Source organism: Mustela lutreola, chromosome 1, assembly GCF_030435805.1.
Source record: "Mustela lutreola isolate mMusLut2 chromosome 1, mMusLut2.pri, whole genome shotgun sequence".
Classification (NCBI taxonomy): domain Eukaryota; kingdom Metazoa; phylum Chordata; class Mammalia; order Carnivora; family Mustelidae; genus Mustela; species Mustela lutreola.
In genome coordinates, this window is record NC_081290.1 from 99,480,186 (window position 1) to 99,500,292 (window position 20,107).

General features: G+C 41.9%; 1 protein-coding gene across 1 annotated transcript in view; it reads left to right on the top strand.

Annotated features, from left to right (window-relative positions):
* The window catches only part of ELOVL6 (ELOVL fatty acid elongase 6), a 122,387-nt gene extending 110,947 nt beyond the window's left edge, over positions 1-11,440 (top strand). The window contains exons 4-5 of the mRNA XM_059170960.1: positions 930-1,081; positions 8,389-11,440. Of these exons, the coding sequence (XP_059026943.1) occupies positions 930-1,081; positions 8,389-8,813 (577 nt within the window). The 3' untranslated portion in view covers positions 8,814-11,440. The remainder of the gene's footprint in view (positions 1-929; positions 1,082-8,388) is intronic.
* Positions 11,441-20,107: the final 8,667 nt, after the last annotated feature.

The window sequence follows — 20,107 nt, forward strand, 5'->3', positions numbered from 1 at the left end:
TTGCTTTCAGTCATGCGTGTGGTCCACGTGCTCTGGTACACATGCCTGAGGGATCCCTCCTTAATGGAGACTGCCTGTTCCAGCTGCAAAGTTCTTTCACACTTAAGGTTGCATTACTGAGCTCAACACATTCCAGAGCTCTCCTGTTTCCTTGGCAGTTCTTTGATAAACGTGCCCGAAGCTAGTTTATTTTTCAATCATCTTTGAGTACGTGCACCTGTGGGGAGGCCAACATGTGACAGGGCTTTGAAGAATGGGGTTCCAACAGGGTTAGCCTGTGGTTATGGGGAGCTTAAGGGAATGAGCCTGACTGGAGAGCTAAGCCTGCTGGCTTCCATGAGAAAGACGGATTAGAGAGTGGAAGGGAGGTAAGCCATGACAATGGTAGTTTGGAGGCCGCTGCAGGGGTCCAAAAAGATGCCAAGGAGGAGGTCTACATTGATAAGGCTAGTCCAAAGATAAAGGAAGAGTTGGCTGAGAGAAACAAACCGAAACCCAGGCAATCGAGCCAGGGCGGGTGTGGGGGATCTTTGAAAATGACTGGACATAGGACAGACCTGAGCTCATTCCAAGAGTTTTCAGCCAACCCCATCTCATCCCCAAGGGAGAGTTCTCAAACTGAAACATAACAGTCACCAGCTTCTTCATGAGATCCTGCCCTGGCTCCATTCCGCTTGGCCGTGACCTCTTCTTGGTACAGTGATGACATACATGATGGCATCATGTATGATCTTCAGAATAAAGCACTGAGAAGTTGTGTTGCTCTTGTTTACAAAACATTTTAAGAAGCTTCCGGGTCCAATCTGCAAATGATTGCAAGGCATCTATATACCTCTTTCCCCAATGGCAGACAGTCTTCTAAGTATGGGAAATGTCAGAAATGAAATGATTTGCCTGAATGTTGTTTCTTTTCTCTTTTTATTATAAAGTATATTCGGTGCTCTTCGAACTGGTGCTTATATGGTGTACATTTTGATGACCAAAGGCCTGAAGCAGTCAGTTTGTGACCAGAGTTTTTACAATGGACCTGTCAGCAAATTCTGGGCTTATGCATTTGTGCTAAGCAAAGCACCCGAACTAGGTGAGTGTCTTCTCTCCTTCCGTTTCCACCCCCACCCTTCTGGGTAGCTACACACCCACAAGATATATTTATTTGAAAACGGACAAAGAAACCATTCAAAGGTCCTGTTTTATTGGTTGCAATGAATTTGAGTTCTTGACTAACTTTTCCACTATCTCTTTCTCTCCCCTCCTTCCTTCTGTTTCAACAATTATACGTTGTGTGGAGCATCTGGGTGGCTCAGTGGGTTAAGCCTCTGCCTTTGACTCGGGTCATGATCTCAGGGTCCTGGGATCAAGGCCCACATTGGGCTCTCTGCTCAGCAGGGAGCCTGCTTCCCGCCCCCCTCTCTCTGCCTGCTGCTCTGCCTACTTGTGATCTCTGTCTGTCAAATAAATAAAATCTTAAAAAAAAAAAAATTATACTTAGTGTATGTGAAGAGCGAAATAGCTTACAGAAACATGCAGACTTCCAGACACTACTGGAAATACACTCCCAGGGGCATATAAAATCCACACACAGTCCCTTCTGTCCAGCGCATAAACGACTGTGCTAAGTTGAGAATATGGAAGAATATTTGCAGTGCAGCTCTCTCCCGGTCCGATGGAAGCAGACTTTCATCCCGGAGTTAGGATTCAGATGAGGAGACTAGGCTTTCTGTTTGGGTGTCCTCCTGTTCTAATTAACAAATGGAAAGCATTGGTTTCTGGTGTTGTTTGATTTGAATCATCTAAGAGATGGGCCTTGGAGAAAAGAAATGTGGCTCCCCATCTAGAACTGAATCCAAAATACTGGCTATATACATAGAAGGTTTTTCCTTCAACTCTTTAATGATCTTGAATAGAAGTGTGGTACAGATTCATAGGAACGTGGGAAATTCATGGCAAGGTTGTGACATGGATATAGTTCACCAGGAAAACACCTTTACTACCAGAGAAAGGGATCTGCTGGTGATCACAAACTCTGGACTCATCCATGAGCAGTACTGGTCATCATCTCACAATCTCATATATATCCTTAAGAAACACCTATCCATTCTCTGGGTTTGTTTGTTTGTTTGTTTGTTTTTTGTTTTTTATTGGGAATTAAGAATTGTATTATTTAGTTCAAAATATTTATTTATAGTTGGGTCCCCTCTCCTGTTTCTCCTAAAAGGGAGTTAGAGGTTGTACTTTGCTTATAAACCACATATAATCAAGCTATCCACAGTCTTTCTTTAAGGTGTCTTTCAGATATATCCTGTGTCTGCTCGCAAAGGATAGGAGGTCTCTTGGATGTGTATGTTAGCAGCCTATCTATCCACTTTTCTTTTTTAAGATTTTATTTATTTATTTGAGAGAGAAAGAGAGCATGACAGGGGAGAAGGTCAGAGGGAGAAGCAGATTCCCCATGGAGCTGGGAGCCCAATGCAGGACTCGATCCCAGGACTCGGGGATCATGACCTGAGCTGAAGGCAGTTGCTTAACCAGCTTAACCAACTGAGCCACCCAGTGCCCTCTATTCACTTTCTACCAGCAGCTATTCCCCTGCTGCCTACAAAGAGTGGGCAATTGATTTGAACTGTGGGTGTTTTTCCAAGTCAAAGGCAAGGGAAGAGCAGCAGAGGGGAACTAAAAACCTTTGCTAAGAGGAGCAGGGGTATGGAGATGAATGCTCTACAGTTCAAAATAACTAGATTACTGTTGTTCGTGCACGCACACGGGCAAGAGCCCATGAAGGCAGACTTAGGTTGAAATGCATTGGTATGGATGTATTCATTCATTCACTTAACATATTTATATTAAGCGCCAACAAGGGGTATTTAATAGGGGCTTGAATGGAATGTCTAACTCCTCCAAAAAGAAATTTAGAATATGAATTTTACGAACCAGGCCCCAGGAAGTGATTTTTCATATTTGAATTGAGACCACAAGCTGCCAAATCGTAGGCTACAAAAATGTTTTTCCAACTTGGAGCTACACACAGTGCCTAAGACAGATGTGTTTTGAGGAATTTCAAGATCCTATGGTAACATTTTAATTTTGTGTTTTCACTTAGAGATAAAATAAAAGACTGTCTTGACAGATCTATTTCTTTCACAGTGATTCTTTAGATTCATAGAGCATCTGAGCCAGATTACTTTTTCTCAAGCTAGTGTTGGTCTGAGAATGTGAGCCTGTATCCTCATGTATCCTCTTGGGGTTCGGTGACATTTTCTTTTAAATGCATACATTATTAATGTTTGAGAATTTTTCACTTTGAGAACTATTGATCTCTCTGACTTTTAGTTTGTGCACTATAATGAGCATACTTATGAATCTCCCCATCTTTTTTGATGGAGCTGACTACAGCTGTATGAAAACAGTAAATGCATGAACCCCCTGGCTCCCTCTACATGTCAGCACTAAACACTTCACACAATTTCACGACCCTCAACATTTTCAAAAAACAACAACAATGGTGCTTCTATGCTTCTGGCCCTTAAGTCTTAAATCACAAAGTAGCAACCTCAGTCTTTGCGTCTAGAAATCTTTTCCCTTGCAAAGGCTGCTTGTCTGCTTTCTGAGTTTTAGCCATGTGTATTTGAGGGACTTGAAACTAAAAATAGTCCCTTCCACCTTTAGAATAATTTCTTGAAGAGCCACCTCAACCTATTCACAATAAGTGGTCATTTTTCTTCAGAGACATGAGTAGACCTATATTGTCTTGTCCACCCACCTTCTGTTCCAGACTGAAATCAAAGTTTTAGGAAGGCGGACAGAGTTAGAATTTCCACACAAGAGCTATTAGTGAAGCACTTAGAGGTATTTGTGCTGTGTCCTCTGTCTTGTTAGCAGGCTAGTGTGGATGATGCTGATTAATCATCTGTCTTAATTTAATGTCAACCCAGCCATGCTGCTCCCTACCTCCCCCACGTTGACGTAAAATTAAACACAATTCTATTCCCTCTTGAGCCCAGAAGGAACTACACCGTAGTCCGTTGTGCCGCAGATTCAATAATCCCTTTCCCTAAGAAGCCTTATTCACCATAGTGGTTTATAGGTTGGATATCAAACACTCCATTTCTTCACAGTTAAAAGAGGATTGAAGTGCAGACATTGGGCTAAAGGGTTGATTAAACTTGATCTGGTTCTTTAATGAGGCTTCTTCATGTCATTTCAGGTTCGCTATACAGGTAATTTCATGGTCAGAGTCCCCTTTTTTCAGTTTTAAGATATGCCTTATTTTCCCTCAAATGTTCTGGAGCTCAACAGAACAACTTCCCCAACTAAACTGTGAATCATAATAGGTCCAAAAACCAGATAGCCAGTCTCTATCCCTAATTAACACATGTATTTTTTTGCTCTTAGAAAACATTGCTGCTACCGTTTAATTAAGAAAGATCTATCGACTTGGATTATTGAGAACTTTTCTTATTTTTAGGTCCAAAGCTCAGCTTCTCAGTACACTAAGGTCCTGGACTCCCTTATGTGCGGCAGAAAGGGAAGGTTCCCGTGAGAAGAAATTGTTCTGTGTTCAATACCGAAACTCTATTTTCCCACCAAAACCCACATGCCCGCAGTTTTCACTATACTTTTTGGGGGGGTGGGGGGGAGCAGGCAAAATACACATGACATCAGATTTACCATTTCTAAGTGTACAAGGCTGTGGCACTAAGAAGACCTGCATCATCACGGTCCTCACCACCATGCTTTTCTAGCACTGTTTCATCTTCCCCAACTAACACTACCCATTAACCCCTATCCTTTGCTGAACTCTTAATAGCAAGAAGGGCTTTCTGTTTTTGCAGAAAACAATGAGCTCATTTCAGTGAATTATAGAGTTACGACCCATTAGAACAAATGAGGAGAAGAGAACCACCAGCCCGCTCTGCGTGCCAAAAATCTTGTGCGCCTACTGTTTTAGTTATATTAAAACCTGCTGAGATTTGCTTTTGTTAAAACTTGGAAACATCTGCTCCGAGTCTCGGTCCTTGCTCAGTTGAGCTTGTCATTGTTTCTGAAACTCTGACTCAGCAGAGCTCTGGCTAACTGTGAAGAGGGGCACGGCCATCTGGGACAAACCACACAGAGTGGCCTCTTGGTGACTGCGAGCACCCTGGTGGTTTCCAACTGCCGACTGATTGCTGCCCAGTGACACAGACATCTGTACTTAACAGGCACACAGGCTGGAGGCAGATCGTTTGGAAGGGACGCTTGGGAATGAGAATACCATGTCCTGCCTGGCTCTTGGCTGAATACAGCTGAATCAAAAGTTAGAGAGACTGTGGTAGAGAAAACATGAGCCAGTGGCCACTCAAATGGGTGACTTAGCTGAATCGGTCAAGAGTCAAAAGTCCCACTGCGTACTGTTGGCCAGCATTCTTTCCATAAGGCACCAGACCTTTGATCAAGAAAGATGGGTTGGCCAACGTCAAATACACAGTCTTTATCTTTGGTTTACATTTTCAGGTGACTCGGTAGCTTTTGGCAGGGCTGTAAATACCCTATCTTGGTACAACTGGCTCATGGCAAATCAAGCGCGATATTATGCAGTTTCCATAGAAGAAAAATAATTTATAACCGCCAGCGTGTTGTGACTGATGCATCTTAGCTGCCGTATCAAAAAACAAAAACAAAAACAAAACAAAACAAAAGAAAAAAAAATACAAAAAACATAGGAGCTCTCAGGAAGCCCTTCTGGAACCCCATCAGTTTCCTCTTCCATTTCCCCATGGGAAACTACCATTCCCTAGGTCAACAGCCTACTTGGGGATAGTAACCTTGATGCAGCCTTGGAGTGGTAAGTCCTGAGAGGCTCCAGGGCTAGTATTGGAAAAGAGTCATCTTCATTACTCCACCTGCCATCGTGTATGTTCCAGAAAAAATTCTTAAAGGAATTCAAATTAATTTTGTTTTAAAGATCTCTTGACATCGGGGCACCTGGGTGGCTCAGTCGGTTAAGCATCCAACTCAAGGTTTCAGCTGAGGTCATGACCGCAGGATCCTGAGATCAAGCCCCATTTGGGATCCATGCTTAGCATGAGTCTGCTTGGGTTTCTGTCTCATCCTTCTGCCCCTCCTTCTGCATTCTCCCTCTCTCTTTTTCTCTCAAAATAATAAATAAATCTTTAAAAAAATAATATAGATCTCATAACATGTGCTTCATCTCCGGCTCCCCTCTATTAAATGGAAACACGTAATGTGTCTTAATCATGCCCCCTACTCATGAGATCTGAGACCCCTACTCAGACAGGAAAAACACAAAGCTAGTTTCAGTACCAGAACTGTAGGTTCCACTTTTCGTTCCAGGTTAGCCCATTCTAATATGGTCTGTCTTTTGTCCCCTATTACTCTTCTCATACTAAAATTATTCTTCAGACAATAAAGTTTTACACTTAAGTAATGATAGAGTCAAAATTAAATCTAAAGAAATAAAACAGTTGAGCTACTTATTGCTCTACAGCAAATAACCTAATACAGTGTGTTTGGATATTGCATGGCTTGTACATTTCTGTCATTCTTAGAGGCTCATAAAAAACATATTTTCAATTATGAATGGATTTGTTTTTACCATGTAATTCCTTGGACTTCTACATTCTTTCCACCACAAACAAAAGTAGGCTGGAATTACTGCATCTACGTTATAGTTTACTGAGTGAAGGGAGGCACAGAGTAGTAATTACACAGAAATAGTGGATCTTTGACAGGCACACAAAAATAGCACAGTTTAACACTAAGAAGTAGACCCTAGGTCTCCTGATATCAATTTTGTCTCTGAAGTACACAAAATCAGAGTTACCATCACCATCAATCATTATCAGTCTAACATTTATAGGCATAATTTGTCAGGCATCTCACAAGACAGAAAAGGACTTCAAAGAAAATTTTATATTATGTCTGGAAATACAGTTCTCCTTTTCTGTCCGAAACAAATATGAAGTACTACTGTTTAACACTTCAGTAGGGAAACAAATGAATAGCTCCTGCTGAATGGATTGGGGTACCACCTGGTTTATTCCAGTCATGGCCATGAGAACCTTAAAAATCTTCCCAAGGCCTCGCATTCCTTGACCTTTCCTAGTGTCAAATGGTTTAGGACATCGGTGAAGTCTGAGGGATAAGACAAGGATAAGCACTAATTCCCTTCATACTTAATTAGATTTCAGAACAAGAAGGACCTTCTAGTTCTCCTTGTTGTACAGAAAGGAGTCAAGTTGGAGTTCAGTAAAGGTCATGAAGGAAGTTGGGTTTTCCCATCCTTAAGAAGAACACAGAGATAGGAAAGAGAATGGATCATGAATCCTGTTTTTGTCCCACATCCCCGTATCCCTTCCCCTTTTTTCATGCTTGTTAATGAAATAGTGTGCATTTTTTACTGTGTTTCTCTTTATCCATTCTGTTCTAAGTGTCCTATGGTATATTTTTTGGAATCGCTAAGGCTTTTGAGAGAATCATTACATATAAATAACATCTACCTACCTGAGTACTATTCTAGCTTCTATAATATAAATTTTCCTACTTTAGGGACAGAGGTCTTTTTCTTCAAAAGGATATTGTTAATAATAGATTTTGAAAAGCTTTCTCAAAGTTAACTCCGTAAAAATGTGTGTTGTTCTCCATTCTTATTACTCAATTCATTGGTGTAAAATATTCAGGTTACCATGTTCAGCAAATATGGTAGAGGGTGAGTTTTTCTCTCTTTTTCTATTTTTGCCTTTTGTTTCAGTTTTACTCCTCTGATTGCCAAATGTCTGTTGAGACTTCACCTTTTAGAGGGAGCTCACAAAGATGGGTTTTTTAGGAGTGGCTTTTGCCATATACCAAAGACAAATGGTCTTCCTGCTCTAGTGAAGCCTATGAACGTTTGCTGGGCCCTCGAATTCTAATCTGTCTCTCTGCATTGACAAATGATCTGAGAGAAGTCACTTGACTCTTCCAGATAATATTCTCTAAAATGTACAGTCGAGTTAGAAATTGGGGCACTTGATTGCTCATGTCCCTTCTAGGTCAGAAATTGAAAAGATTTTGTGTAAAACAGCCTTCTAAAAGTAACATTTATTGCGTGTTCTCCATGTGCCGGGAGAGCACATTGGTTATCATAATTAGCCCTTAGGCGATTCCAAGCTACGACTGTTATCCCCATTACTATCTCCATTTTACAGAAACTGGAAAATAGTGAGGACAAGTAGCTTACCCAAGCTCACAGAGCTAGTAAATACCTATCCAGGATTCTAACCCAGTCCATCTCACACTCAAGTACGAGTTCAAGCTATGTCCTTTCTTGGGAAAAAGATGAATTATCGTTACATCATGGTCAAGGGGCTCACGTAGGTTTTTTTTTTTTTTTTGTCCTTCTCTATCTTTCAGGAGATACAATATTCATTATTCTGAGGAAGCAAAAGCTGATCTTCCTGCACTGGTACCACCACATCACTGTGCTGCTGTACTCGTGGTACTCCTACAAGGACATGGTAGCCGGGGGCGGTTGGTTCATGACCATGAACTATAGCGTGCACGCCGTGATGTACTCTTACTATGCCTTGCGAGCGGCGGGTTTCCGAGTTTCCCGGAAGTTTGCCATGTTCATCACCTTGTCCCAGATCACTCAGATGCTGATGGGCTGTGTCGTTAACTACCTGGTCTTCTACTGGATGCAGCATGACCAGTGTTACTCTCACTTTCAGAACATCTTCTGGTCCTCACTCATGTACCTCAGCTACCTAGTGCTCTTCTGCCACTTCTTCTTTGAGGCCTACATCGGCAAGATGAGGAAAACAACGAAAGCTGAATAGTGTTGGAACTGAGGAGGAAACCATAGCTCAGGGTCATCAAGAAAAACAATAGACAAAAGAAAAATGGCACAAGGAATCACATATGGTGCAGCTAAAACAAAACAAAACACATGAGCAAACATAAAACCCAAGGCAGCTTAGGGATAATAAGGTTGACTCAACCCAGTAAGTTTATGATCCTTTTTGGGTGAGGACTCGCTGAGTGAACCTCCGTCTCAAAGGACTGCTGCTGGAAAACCCCATTCCCTCCTTAACTGTCAGCTCTAGGACAAATGAGAACAAAAGTGAGCCAGCGGCACAGAGAGAGAGAAATAGAAGGTCAAGAAAGGCTATTAACACTATATGAAAAAAAAAAAGTATTTACTAAGTGTTATATTTCTCTAAGAATGAAAGAAGTTTACTTAAACTGTGCGAGCACATACACACACAATCTCTTTGGACACTAAACTGGAGCCAATAGAATAGATACAAAATGGAAGAGACACAGGGTGGATATCTAGATCAATAACACTTGTGCAAAAATTAAAGCCTTTTTAAGAAAGGCCGTAGCTGTAGCCCCCCCATGAGAAAAGATGTCTTAATCACCTCTCGTGAAGACGGATGTAAACAATTTTATTTCCACTAAGAGAAGGACTGGTGTTTTTCCCTTCCTAGCACAGTCTCGGGCTAGTGAGTTTGCCAGAACCAAACGGGGCACAGTGTTTTTCCGAGGTTCTTCCTAGGAGAATGGGAACGGTGCAGACCAGTTCCTAAAGGGGCAGCTCTACCTCTGAGCGTTTCTGATGGTGTCACTGAAATTTCCACTCTGAAATGAGCTCTGAAGGATTATCTTTGGTTCAGCGGCCCCAGACTTTTGAGCAGAAGAGTAAATACCGAATAGCAAAGTTAAAACCCGACCAAATGATTTGAAAGTGGATTCTGGATCACCTCTAAGAAGGGTCAGCCCCAAACCATTCTTGAGCTGGGAAAAGAACAGTTGGGAAAGAGATGGGAGCCGAGGATCAACCCAACAGATACAGTCTGTATTCCCCACTCTATTTGACTTCACACACACACTCATGGCTTTCCAAGTGAAGCCCTGTTGTACAGTCCATATTTTCTATATTTTTGTGACTTTCAAAAAGAAATCTGCAGGGCTCTTCCTGATATTGGGTGAACACTGTGTTTCCGCATCATCTGCGTCTGCTCCCTGAGCGTCGCAGAGGTGTGTAAAGTGCCCTCTGCTGGTCAAGTGGAGATACTTCAACAAACCCTTCATGGCAAGTTTGGTTAACAGCTGACAACAAAGCCCCCCTCCCCCAGTCTTAACCCTTCGAATTTTCAATGATATAAAATACTCGTCATATTTTTGGCCAAATCAGAAGACCTTCCTGCTTCAAGTCAGCTTCAGAAATTTTTTTAAAAGGGACTTCTGCTCTGGAACTCAGAAAACCAGTTTATTAAGAGCCATATTCTTTAAAAGAGAGAGAGAGAAAGAAATGAAAGCTAGATAATATAATATTATCTGTCATACTTCAGTCCTTTACAAGCCAAATAAATGTGTAAACATTCCTAGTATTTCAAAGAAGCAATTATGTAAAATTGTTCAATGTGATACGCTAGTATTCTAATTGGTTAAGTAGCTTCATGACTAGACAAACTAGATGACACAATTAGCGGCTACACTGCATAGACGACACGCATTACCACACATACGTGCACACAGATGTGGGGTACACTCAACTTCAAAGCCCAAATGAACAGGAACACATTTTCTGGCTAGCAGAAAAAGAAAATCGTTGTTTATCTTTCTTGCTTTATTTGAGAGTGTACAGTAAAAGGGATTTTTTTTTCAGATTATTTTTATATTATTTGAGCTTTAACCGTGCTGTCATTCATGAAACAGAGCTGCTCTGCGTCTCTGTCAGAGATGACACGGTCTTTCTCAGCATCTTGTTTATGTGTGGAATTTGAAAGAATAAAGTTTTATCCCATTCTGTGTGAATGGTTTGAACAATGAACAAAGAATCCATGCAAACCAAGTCAGGACCGCTAGACCCTGGGGTAGGGGCGGGGCCAGGCAGGGGAGGGAAGCTGTGACAGCTATGTGAAATTATCGGGGACGCGCTATGATGTCTTGACATTGGTTCGTAGGTGAGAAGCAACTGGTGGATGGGTTGGGATTCCTAGGGTGAAAACTGACACGAGCTAAAAGGAGAGGTCCTGCTATCACACCTAGGAGGTTCTTAGGCTGCAAATAATGTTCTTTTGAGCTCTGAAAAGATATGATACTGTGCAATAAGCTTTTTTTCTTATGAAAGAAAATGAGCAGAATAATTCGTATGAGGAAAAGGCCAAATAACAACTGACTTATGTTTAACCGAAGGACCAATTCGAACTTATCTGGCTGATTTAATTTAATGGTTGAATCCATTGATTAATCATTGATCCTTCAATGCAGGTTAGAATAAGGAAATGAGCATAGACCTTAAATAGACTCTAAATGATGCTTCCAAAGCACTTTGATCTTGCTACAAATTCATACTTGTGTTCACTTGTGAGTTAACTTAGAATTTTTGTTTACAGGTTGAATGTCTAATAAGTAGTTTGTAAATTGGCTAAATAAATCTAAAGGCTTTTCCAACGTTCCTCATAGAAAGAAAAACATTTTTTTAAAAAATTCTGGTTCAATACAGTGTTTTTAACATCTCAGCTTAACCGCTTAATTATATCGAGATAAGAGGCTGGACCACTAGCCCATGGCAAATCTGAATCCTACCAGAGAACTGACTGCCACATAGATAATCCTACTGTCAGTTAACATTCCAGAAAAACTTGGGCAGGCAAGTTTTTAAAACTGCCCCACTATGCTGCAATAGATTATCTTTCTACTGGAGATTTTCTACTGCACTCCAGTCCCATTATGGCGAAAACGCTTCTGGATTGAAAAAAAACAAACATCCTTCATTTCATATCTGAGTGCATGCAATTTGATGCACTCAGTGTGAGTATCAACCCAAGTCTCTGAGTTTGCAATGAAAAAACATTCTAATGAAAAATGCTCTATTCATCGAACAGGAAGTTTTACTGGGTAAAATGAGAGAAGAGTAAGCACTCTGTTATTTACATCCATGCCAGGCCAAAATACCCAATTAAAATCATGTATTGAGGGTATTATTCCAGATAATTTACTCTCGCCATTCTATTCACACTCTACTATATATATGGGGGGGGGGTAGGTGGGAGGGATAATACATACATATATGTTGCTTAAGGGGAAAGAAAACACTAATTAGATCCCTCTCGCTTCCCTACCTCTCTACTAATGTAGCTCAGTCCTGAGTCAGAAACTTCCTGTGAGGAGGGGCTTTGCAGAACTGAATGCAAGAACACTTCCAGGAAAGAGAGCTACAAATTTTTTTTTTAAAGCAGTTATTGTGTTTTTAAGATAAAACCTGTCACATCAAAGAAACAATGCACCTGGAGTCAACTACACTGAATAGAATGCTCCAGAAGTCTGGCCTCATTCCTAAACTGCTGAATTACCTGGGAGACACAGCATGCTCAGGTTACAATCTTTTCTTTATCCTGATAAAACAGCCTCCCCTCAGAGACTACGTTTCGTCCAACTGTCAGCTCCAGCACATTCTGAGGCCTTTTTTTTCCCCTCAGAGTTGTTGGATGGGCCCTGTGCTGATTCAATAGAGCTGTTAATAGAGTAGAGAAGATCCAGTAGATTTTTGCCTCCGAGAGCTCAGCACTCGGTTGTATGTGGATGCCCCAAGCGTGTCTCTCTTAGACACTTATTTCCCCGAAAAAGTTTCCATCCCCAAGAGTATAACTGCATGGAAATTTTCATAATGAAAGCCCAGAACTTTCTGGCCTTCCAGTCTCTGTTTCCAGTATTATTTTGCCCTCAGTTCAGGACAACAGAATCTGTCTTTGTGTTATGAGTCCCTGTCTTAGCTTTCTTAGGTTGTGCTCTGTCTCCTATACAAGGTCTGATTCCTTGTGCCTCAGACCCATTACCATCAAGAGATTTTGCTAAGGATGCCCCACAGGCCTGTCGTATACACACCGAAGTGAGAGCTAATAAAGCAATCTTACACTTTTGTGCCAACAATCAGTACAAAGTGTTAGGTCCCAGTTTTCCAATGAACCAGCAGCCTCTGTCTGCTCGTACAAATACTTAAGTAAAACAAGTGTCAGTGCAGTTAGAGCTTTTTTAAAATTTTTATTTATTTATATATTTTTTGAGTGCCAGTTGTGACAGACTCCCATTATAAACCTCCTCCAGCCACGTGACAGAACCCATAGCTACATAGCTAAAGAAACTGGCTAAGAACACCTGCGCAGAGTATCAAAGAATCTTTGCGAACCTGTTGAATCATCCCATTACTTCCCTCATCCTCAGATACTTTGAAAATTCAGGGCTCACAGGAGGAGGAGGAAAGATAATCAGGCTTCGCTTCCTCCTGAATTACACTTAGAAAGAAGTGGAACAAAAGTTGTCCTCACACTGAACGAGAGACCATGGGAGCACCTCCCCCATGTGTGGGTTTGGGAAGGTCCTAATAAAGGCATGTTGACTTTACGTTGGGCAGGCAAAAGTCTTACAGTCAAATACACTTCAGTGGACATCCAAACCCAAAATGACGTTGCACTAAACTTTTCCGGAAGCAACTGGACTTGAAGAAACTGCAACCCATTTAGGCCAGCATTGCAGGGTCCTGACTCCTGTCGGTATTTAAACAGTTACTTTCCCAACACTTGGTGGCACTTGAAACTTCTCTCAGTGGGCCAAAATCAAGAACTCTCCAGAAGTAGCCTAGTAGTGCTCCTCAGGCATGTCGGTTTCAGACAGGTCTGACTGACTGGGCATGTTCAGGTAGGAGGTTGCTTGCTGCTAACTTGAAAACCACTGGGTGCTTCAGCCTCTTTGGGGCCCCAGAGCCCATATTCAGATAGACGTTCACCCATATAAGCCTCACAGAGCAAATCACAGCAATGTTGGAATTGTTATTTTCAAGTGCTTATTTCACAACATTCAAAGAAATATTTTTTCTTGGTATATTAAAATTAAAAATAAAATAATAACTTTTGATTTAAAACCAAACAGTGTGTGCGGTTTCTTTGATCTCTTGTTCTGGGCAGTTTGAAAGGGGGCATCCTGGACACTCAAAATCTCAGAAAGGTCATTCCGTACTTGACACCAACATGCTCAGGGAAATGCAGTGAGTCACCCCAATTCTTGAGTAGAGCTCAACAATGATGTAGTCCCCAAATACCACCGGTCTAAATCCCACAAGATGCCTGCCCTTCCGTGGTGTTTCACAGATATCACACTTAAGAATTTATGTGCTTGGGGCTCCTGGGTGGCTGAGTGGGTTAAGCCTCTGCCTTCGGCTCAGGTTATGATCTCAGAGTCCTGGGATCGAGCCCTGCATGGGGCTCTCTGCTCAGCAGGGAGCCTGCTTCCCCCCCTCCCCTCTCTCTGCCTCTCTGCCTGCTTGTGATCTCTCCCTCTGTCAAATAAGTAAATAAAATAAAAAAAATTTTTTTTCATTAAAAAAAAAAAAGAATTTATGTGCTTTCCAGACCTATTAGCTCACCACAGCCGTCCTCACAGAGCAGACAGTCCAAGTCAGATTCCCATTTTACTGATGAGGAAATTTTTCCTGTTAGATCAAATGTCACAGAAGTAGAAGGAATGGAAATTTCACATATCTTAACTTCAGTTTCATTGTTGCCATTCAAATCTTTTGAAAGAAGTAGGGTATGAATGAATTAAACTCTAATACTCAGTCCTGAACTAGGAAGCAATTTGCCATGTCATTGAACAAAGGATTTCAGGGCAGAATGTATGTTGGGGAAAATATTTCCAAAGCACAGCACCTCCTTCCTAGGAAGGCACTTTGCCTACACACCTGTGGGATATTAGCGAGCGCAGTCCCCCGCACTTCAACTCCCGGATCCTAAAATTTGACCTGCAACTGCTTGTGTTCTCATATGTTCTAGCAGGTCCTCTTTAGGTTAAATGTCTTATGGCGTTCTTTGTGGTTTGGGGAGACCTAAACAATGTGTACAACAGAAATGCTCCTGCAGGATCGATATTCAAAACCAAGAACCTGCCCTTTGGGGATGTTTTCCAGCGCCAAATTACTATGAATGTGCCTCTTTTCACAGCATCTCAGAATAAACTTTTTATTTCTTTCATATCCTATTTAAGGTGTGTTCCTAATTCGGGACAAAATGTGAGGGGCCCTCTGTTACAGTATTTTTATTAACGTCACTGTAAAGACAGAAAAAAAGGGAGGGAGGAAGGGATTGATGGAGGAAGGGAGAGAGAAGAGAGATAGAAGGAAGGGAGGGTGGGAAAGAGAGGAATAGAGAAAGGGAGGGAGGAAGGGGGGAGGGGAGGGAGGAAGGGGGAGGGGGCAAACATAGGAGTGTTTCTGGTTTCGCAAGAGCTCTCAGAAACCCACTACAAATGACTACACCATCCTGTAACTTCTGATAAAAACACAATCTGAGGGGCGCCTGGGTGGCTCAGTGGGTTAAGCCGCTGCCTTCGGCTCAGGTCATGATCTCAGGGTCCTGGGATCGAGCCCCGCATCCGCATCCGGCTCTCTGCTCAGCAGGGAGCCTGCTTCCCTCTCTCTCTCTGCCTGTTTCTCTGCCTACTTGTGATTTCTGTCAAATAAATACATAAAATCTTAAAAAAAAAAAAAACACAAAAACACAATCTGATACAATGTGAACTCCAGAAATTAATAAAGCATTAAAACATGCAAGCATTTTACATCACTTGTCTAACCAATAAAAAGACTGCACTTAGGTAATTTCAAAACCAAGAAATTTACTACAGCAGTCTTCTTAGGAATGAAAACATAAGAATGGGATCAGAATACCCATATTTCCACAACATGAGCACTCTTGGCGGCTTTTTGTTTTTCAAAATGAATGAAATTAATTGGAGCCTGTGAATGCCCTAAATCAATGGTCAGGACAGTTAAAATAACTAGAAGAGCTCCCCCCTGGTCAGTCTCTAGCTTGTTAATCTCCAGCCCTCGTAGATGTGAAGCAGGAACTCAGTTACTGCCAAACACTTCTCTTGGGGCTATAGGGAGGCATGCTGAGAAGCAGTGGCCATCCGGCATTGGGGGGTGGTGGTGGGGAATGGGATGTGCCACGTGACCCCTCCCAACCCAGACACACACAGCTGGATACTCACACACAGACAGAATTGCTTGTCCTCGCTGTCCTAAAACATCATGTCACTCCCTAATAAAGGACTCCTGGCAAGATGAGAAGTTCTGGGTCAGGGAAAGATCTGATCTTACTGATGTAAAGGGACTGTTTCCTAATTCGCTATCTCATTTTATACGGTAATCTTTTACATTTCCTTCTGCTTTTCGTCGTTCATGCCTATGTAATAATTGAAGGGGATAACCTTTGGTATTTCACCTTATTTATATATGCGTGATAGGATATGTAGTTATAAGGAAAAGATCACACACCTTCACGCAGGAAAACAATATTGCAGCCTAAGCGTTAAACACCTGTGACAGCCCCTTCCTGTCTTCAGCACTTCCTGACACCAGCGCTTCCCCCTCCCCCACCACCAACACCGCCATCTCACTACTGGATTCTGCAATCTTGGGTATTTTCAGGCCCCCTGGGGGCCTGAAAACCTTATGCTAGGGTTTTCTGGGCTTTCATACACAGTCCTGTTTTCTATGGACTACACTAATTCCTTTCATACTAGAGGGAAAAAGTGCCCCATGGGTGTTTCTCTGCTATGTTTTATTTATAAAACTCCGATGGGTGTTTCTTAAGGCAGCCAATATCTCTCTACAAAGAGAAAGCAAACAGTGTTCTCCCTGCATCCTCCATGGCTTATAGTTATATGGGAATTACTGTAAAATTCCAGAGCATTTTTGCAAAGTGAACACTTAATCTCCACACGAGAAACCATTCTAATTTCAGCTTAGTCTTAGAAGACTCAAATCAATAAAACACAAATAAAGGTTCTGAGTTTCCAAGCAGACTTAAGCAGCCACGCCAATGCATCTGTTCATTCACATGTAACTTGGACTTCCCTTGGACCCACCAGCCAGTAGAGACAAATTGTTTACTGGTCTGTAGCTCCCGCTGATGCAGGACCTCTGACTGCTTGCCAAGTCCCTGGCTTCTAGCTCTGGACACCGCCAAGAGGAGTCTCACAGCCTCTGTCAGGCGATCCTGTTATGCCCCCAACTCACCTCCTCTCCCGCCTCCCATTTCCACCAGGCCCATCCACCGCTGCATCTCCCCACCGGGCCCGAAAATCTTGCTTTCTGCACAGCCAGCCTCGAGTCCTCAACAGGCCACCCCCCACCCATCAGGAGGGCAGAGCCCCTCTGTTCTCCTATGGGGCGAAACGCCTTTTCTCTTCGGTCACATGTTCTGCGTGAGAAAGCTGGCCTCCTTCTCTGCTCAGGGGTCAGATATGCCTCCAGGTGACAAATCTGGGGAACAGCCATCAGAATGTCTCTTTCCTCCACCACATAGGCAAAGCCTCTCCCTGGCTTGGGCTCAATGAACCTAGTTCCTTTCTCCACTTGGATAAGTGCCATCCCTGGAAAGTTCGTAGCCCCATTGTAAATGGGCCCTGGGACTACCCCAGACTTGCCCAGGCATATCCAAGCTTCACGGAGGACACAGGTAGAGTTCCTTTTCCAGAAGCCACCCCACCCCAGCTCTCCTGCAGACTCGCTATTATCTGTCCCCACCATAGGTAAAGACATTTCTGTGACTCACTTAAATTCAACCCAGGCACCTTGACCATCCACCCAAATAAGTAATGAAATGCAAACGTATTTAAAACAAGTCTTTTTCTTCCCATTAAAAATTGGCTTTTGAATTAAATGGGCAAACTGCGGAAAGTCATGATAATTTCTGTGAATTGCTATGTTAAATCCTGACTCACAGCCTTCCCACAAGCCTGTTTCCTCTGCCCCAGAGTACAGGTTAGTTAGGGTGCTTGCATTTTCCTCTCACATTTCCGTGTGTTTCAACTTGCTGGAGCTTATCATCACAGTAATGAAACGATTATTTATCAGTCTTCTTCAATAGTCGTGAGCTCTGTAGGACAGGAATCAAGTTTGCCTGTTCTCCCTAGCAACGCCAGGACCTGGCAGAGGGCTGACTCCTTGTTGAAAGGATGAAGAAATGTTGGTATGTAGTCGTGGATGTAACCCGTGCCATTTTAGAGCTCACACGGTCTGTGTGTTTAGTGCGTATGCGTGTAAATGAGTGTGTTCGCATCTATTGGGAAAGTCCTCGTACTTCTTCATTCTGTACTTATGAATAGGATGAACTATATTTCCAACTCTTGGATTATTTGATTATTTACTTCCTATTTGCTTATTCTACTGGAAATTTTAAAGTCTCATGTAATAGAACACTTGTGATTCACAAAAATTCTTTTCTAGGACTTCAGAACATAGGCTCTGGAATCCAACTGCCTTGCTCTGCCATCTCTTGGGAGTAGTTACTTGGCAATTCCTCATTTCCTCATCTGGGCAAAGGGTATAAAATGACACCAACCACACAGAATTATCAGGAGGATAAAATGAGATAATCCTTGTAAAGTGCAAGCATAGTCCTTGGTACAAAGTAATTGCTCAGTAAATATTAGTTAATATTCCCACTCTTGTTAATGTTATTTTTACCTTCTCTTTTCTGGATGATCTATACATGAGCCTCTCTTTGTTCTTCACCATAAGCCTTGAGACATTCGCCTATAGAACTTCTCCTGGGGCCACAGGAGGGCTGCTGAGAAGCAGTGGTGATCCCAGGGATGGCCGCCATCCCTTAGTGGGAGAGGATGGGATGTGCCACGTGACTGCCCCCCCACCCAGACCCACACAGCTGGATACTCACACGCAGACAAAATTGCTTGTCCTCGCTGTCATTGCCTCATTATTTTCTTTAAAAATTGTTTATTTATTTACTTTAAGTAATCTCTACACCCAAGGTGGGACTTGAGCTTACAAAACCAAGATCAAGAGTTGTACACTCCTCAACTGAGCCAGCCAGGCACCACAATTATTGTCTTATTATTAGAAAATGTTCTATAAACAAAGAAAATACCTTTTCAGGCTAAGAGAGAATGAGATGCAAGGCAAACAATTTATTTCCATTACAGCAAATGTAAACTTCTTCCTAACATTTTTGTTTGTTTCTTTTGGTATTTATTCATGATTAGCAAAAACCCTTGAGAAGAAAATATCTTTCACCTAAGCACCCACTGTTTGTGTCCAAATATTACTGTAACCTGTCCTAAGAGATCATTTTTCACCAAAGACCTACTTATTGCATGAATATTGCAATAAAAAAGAAATTCTTACAGAGATAGAGGTGAGTTCCTGCATTTCATAACTTAAATAACATTTTTTGGTATAATACATTTTGAAATTGCCAGGACTATTAATCCAACACAAACATCTAAATTTAAATATCTGGGGGCGCCTGGGTGGCTCAGCAGGTTGAGTCTCTGCCTTCGGCTCAGGTCATGATCTTAGGGTCCTGGTATCGAGCCCAGCATCGGGCTCTCTGCTCAGCAGGGAGCCTGCTTCCCCCTCTCTCTCTGCCTGCTGCTCTGCCTACTTGTGATCTCTCTCTCTGTCAAATAAATTTTTAAAAATCTTCAAAAAAAAAAAAAAAAGAACATGTCTTGTTAGGAGGTTTTCTAATGAAAGAAACTTGACTGCAGGAACATAGACAACTGCCAAATGACTATTTTATTCAAAATACCTAAAGACATATGAAATGCTGAATTGATTAAGTGTGTACTTGTCATTCAAAAGTAGTAAATGCAATATTAACCACTAAGTATCCTTCAATGTAAACTTACCTTTAAGCTTACAAATAAACACACCTTACCTTTAAGTTTACAAATAAACCTTTTATTTGGAAACGTCTTCAGTGAGATATGAGGAAAGCTGTATGAATCGTCCCAAGCTGCTCTTGTGCTGAGGAAGAAAACCCATTTGCTTGTCTGTCCATTCCAAAGAGATTAACTGAACTTTGAAGTGTAGGTTATAGATTTTGCTTTAACTCTGGGAATTCTATAAACCTCATTTAATTAAGGTGTAATGCCACTAAAAAGGTTTCTTCTCGTCTAGAATTTTGGTGTACTTTCTGTATTGCTTTGCAATTATGTTACAGTGACTGCATTTTCATTAAAGCGGCATGTTCCTTTCAAAATTGCCATTCTCCGCCAAGGATTTATCTTGTGTCCAGCTCTGAAACTAGAACAAACCCAGTAT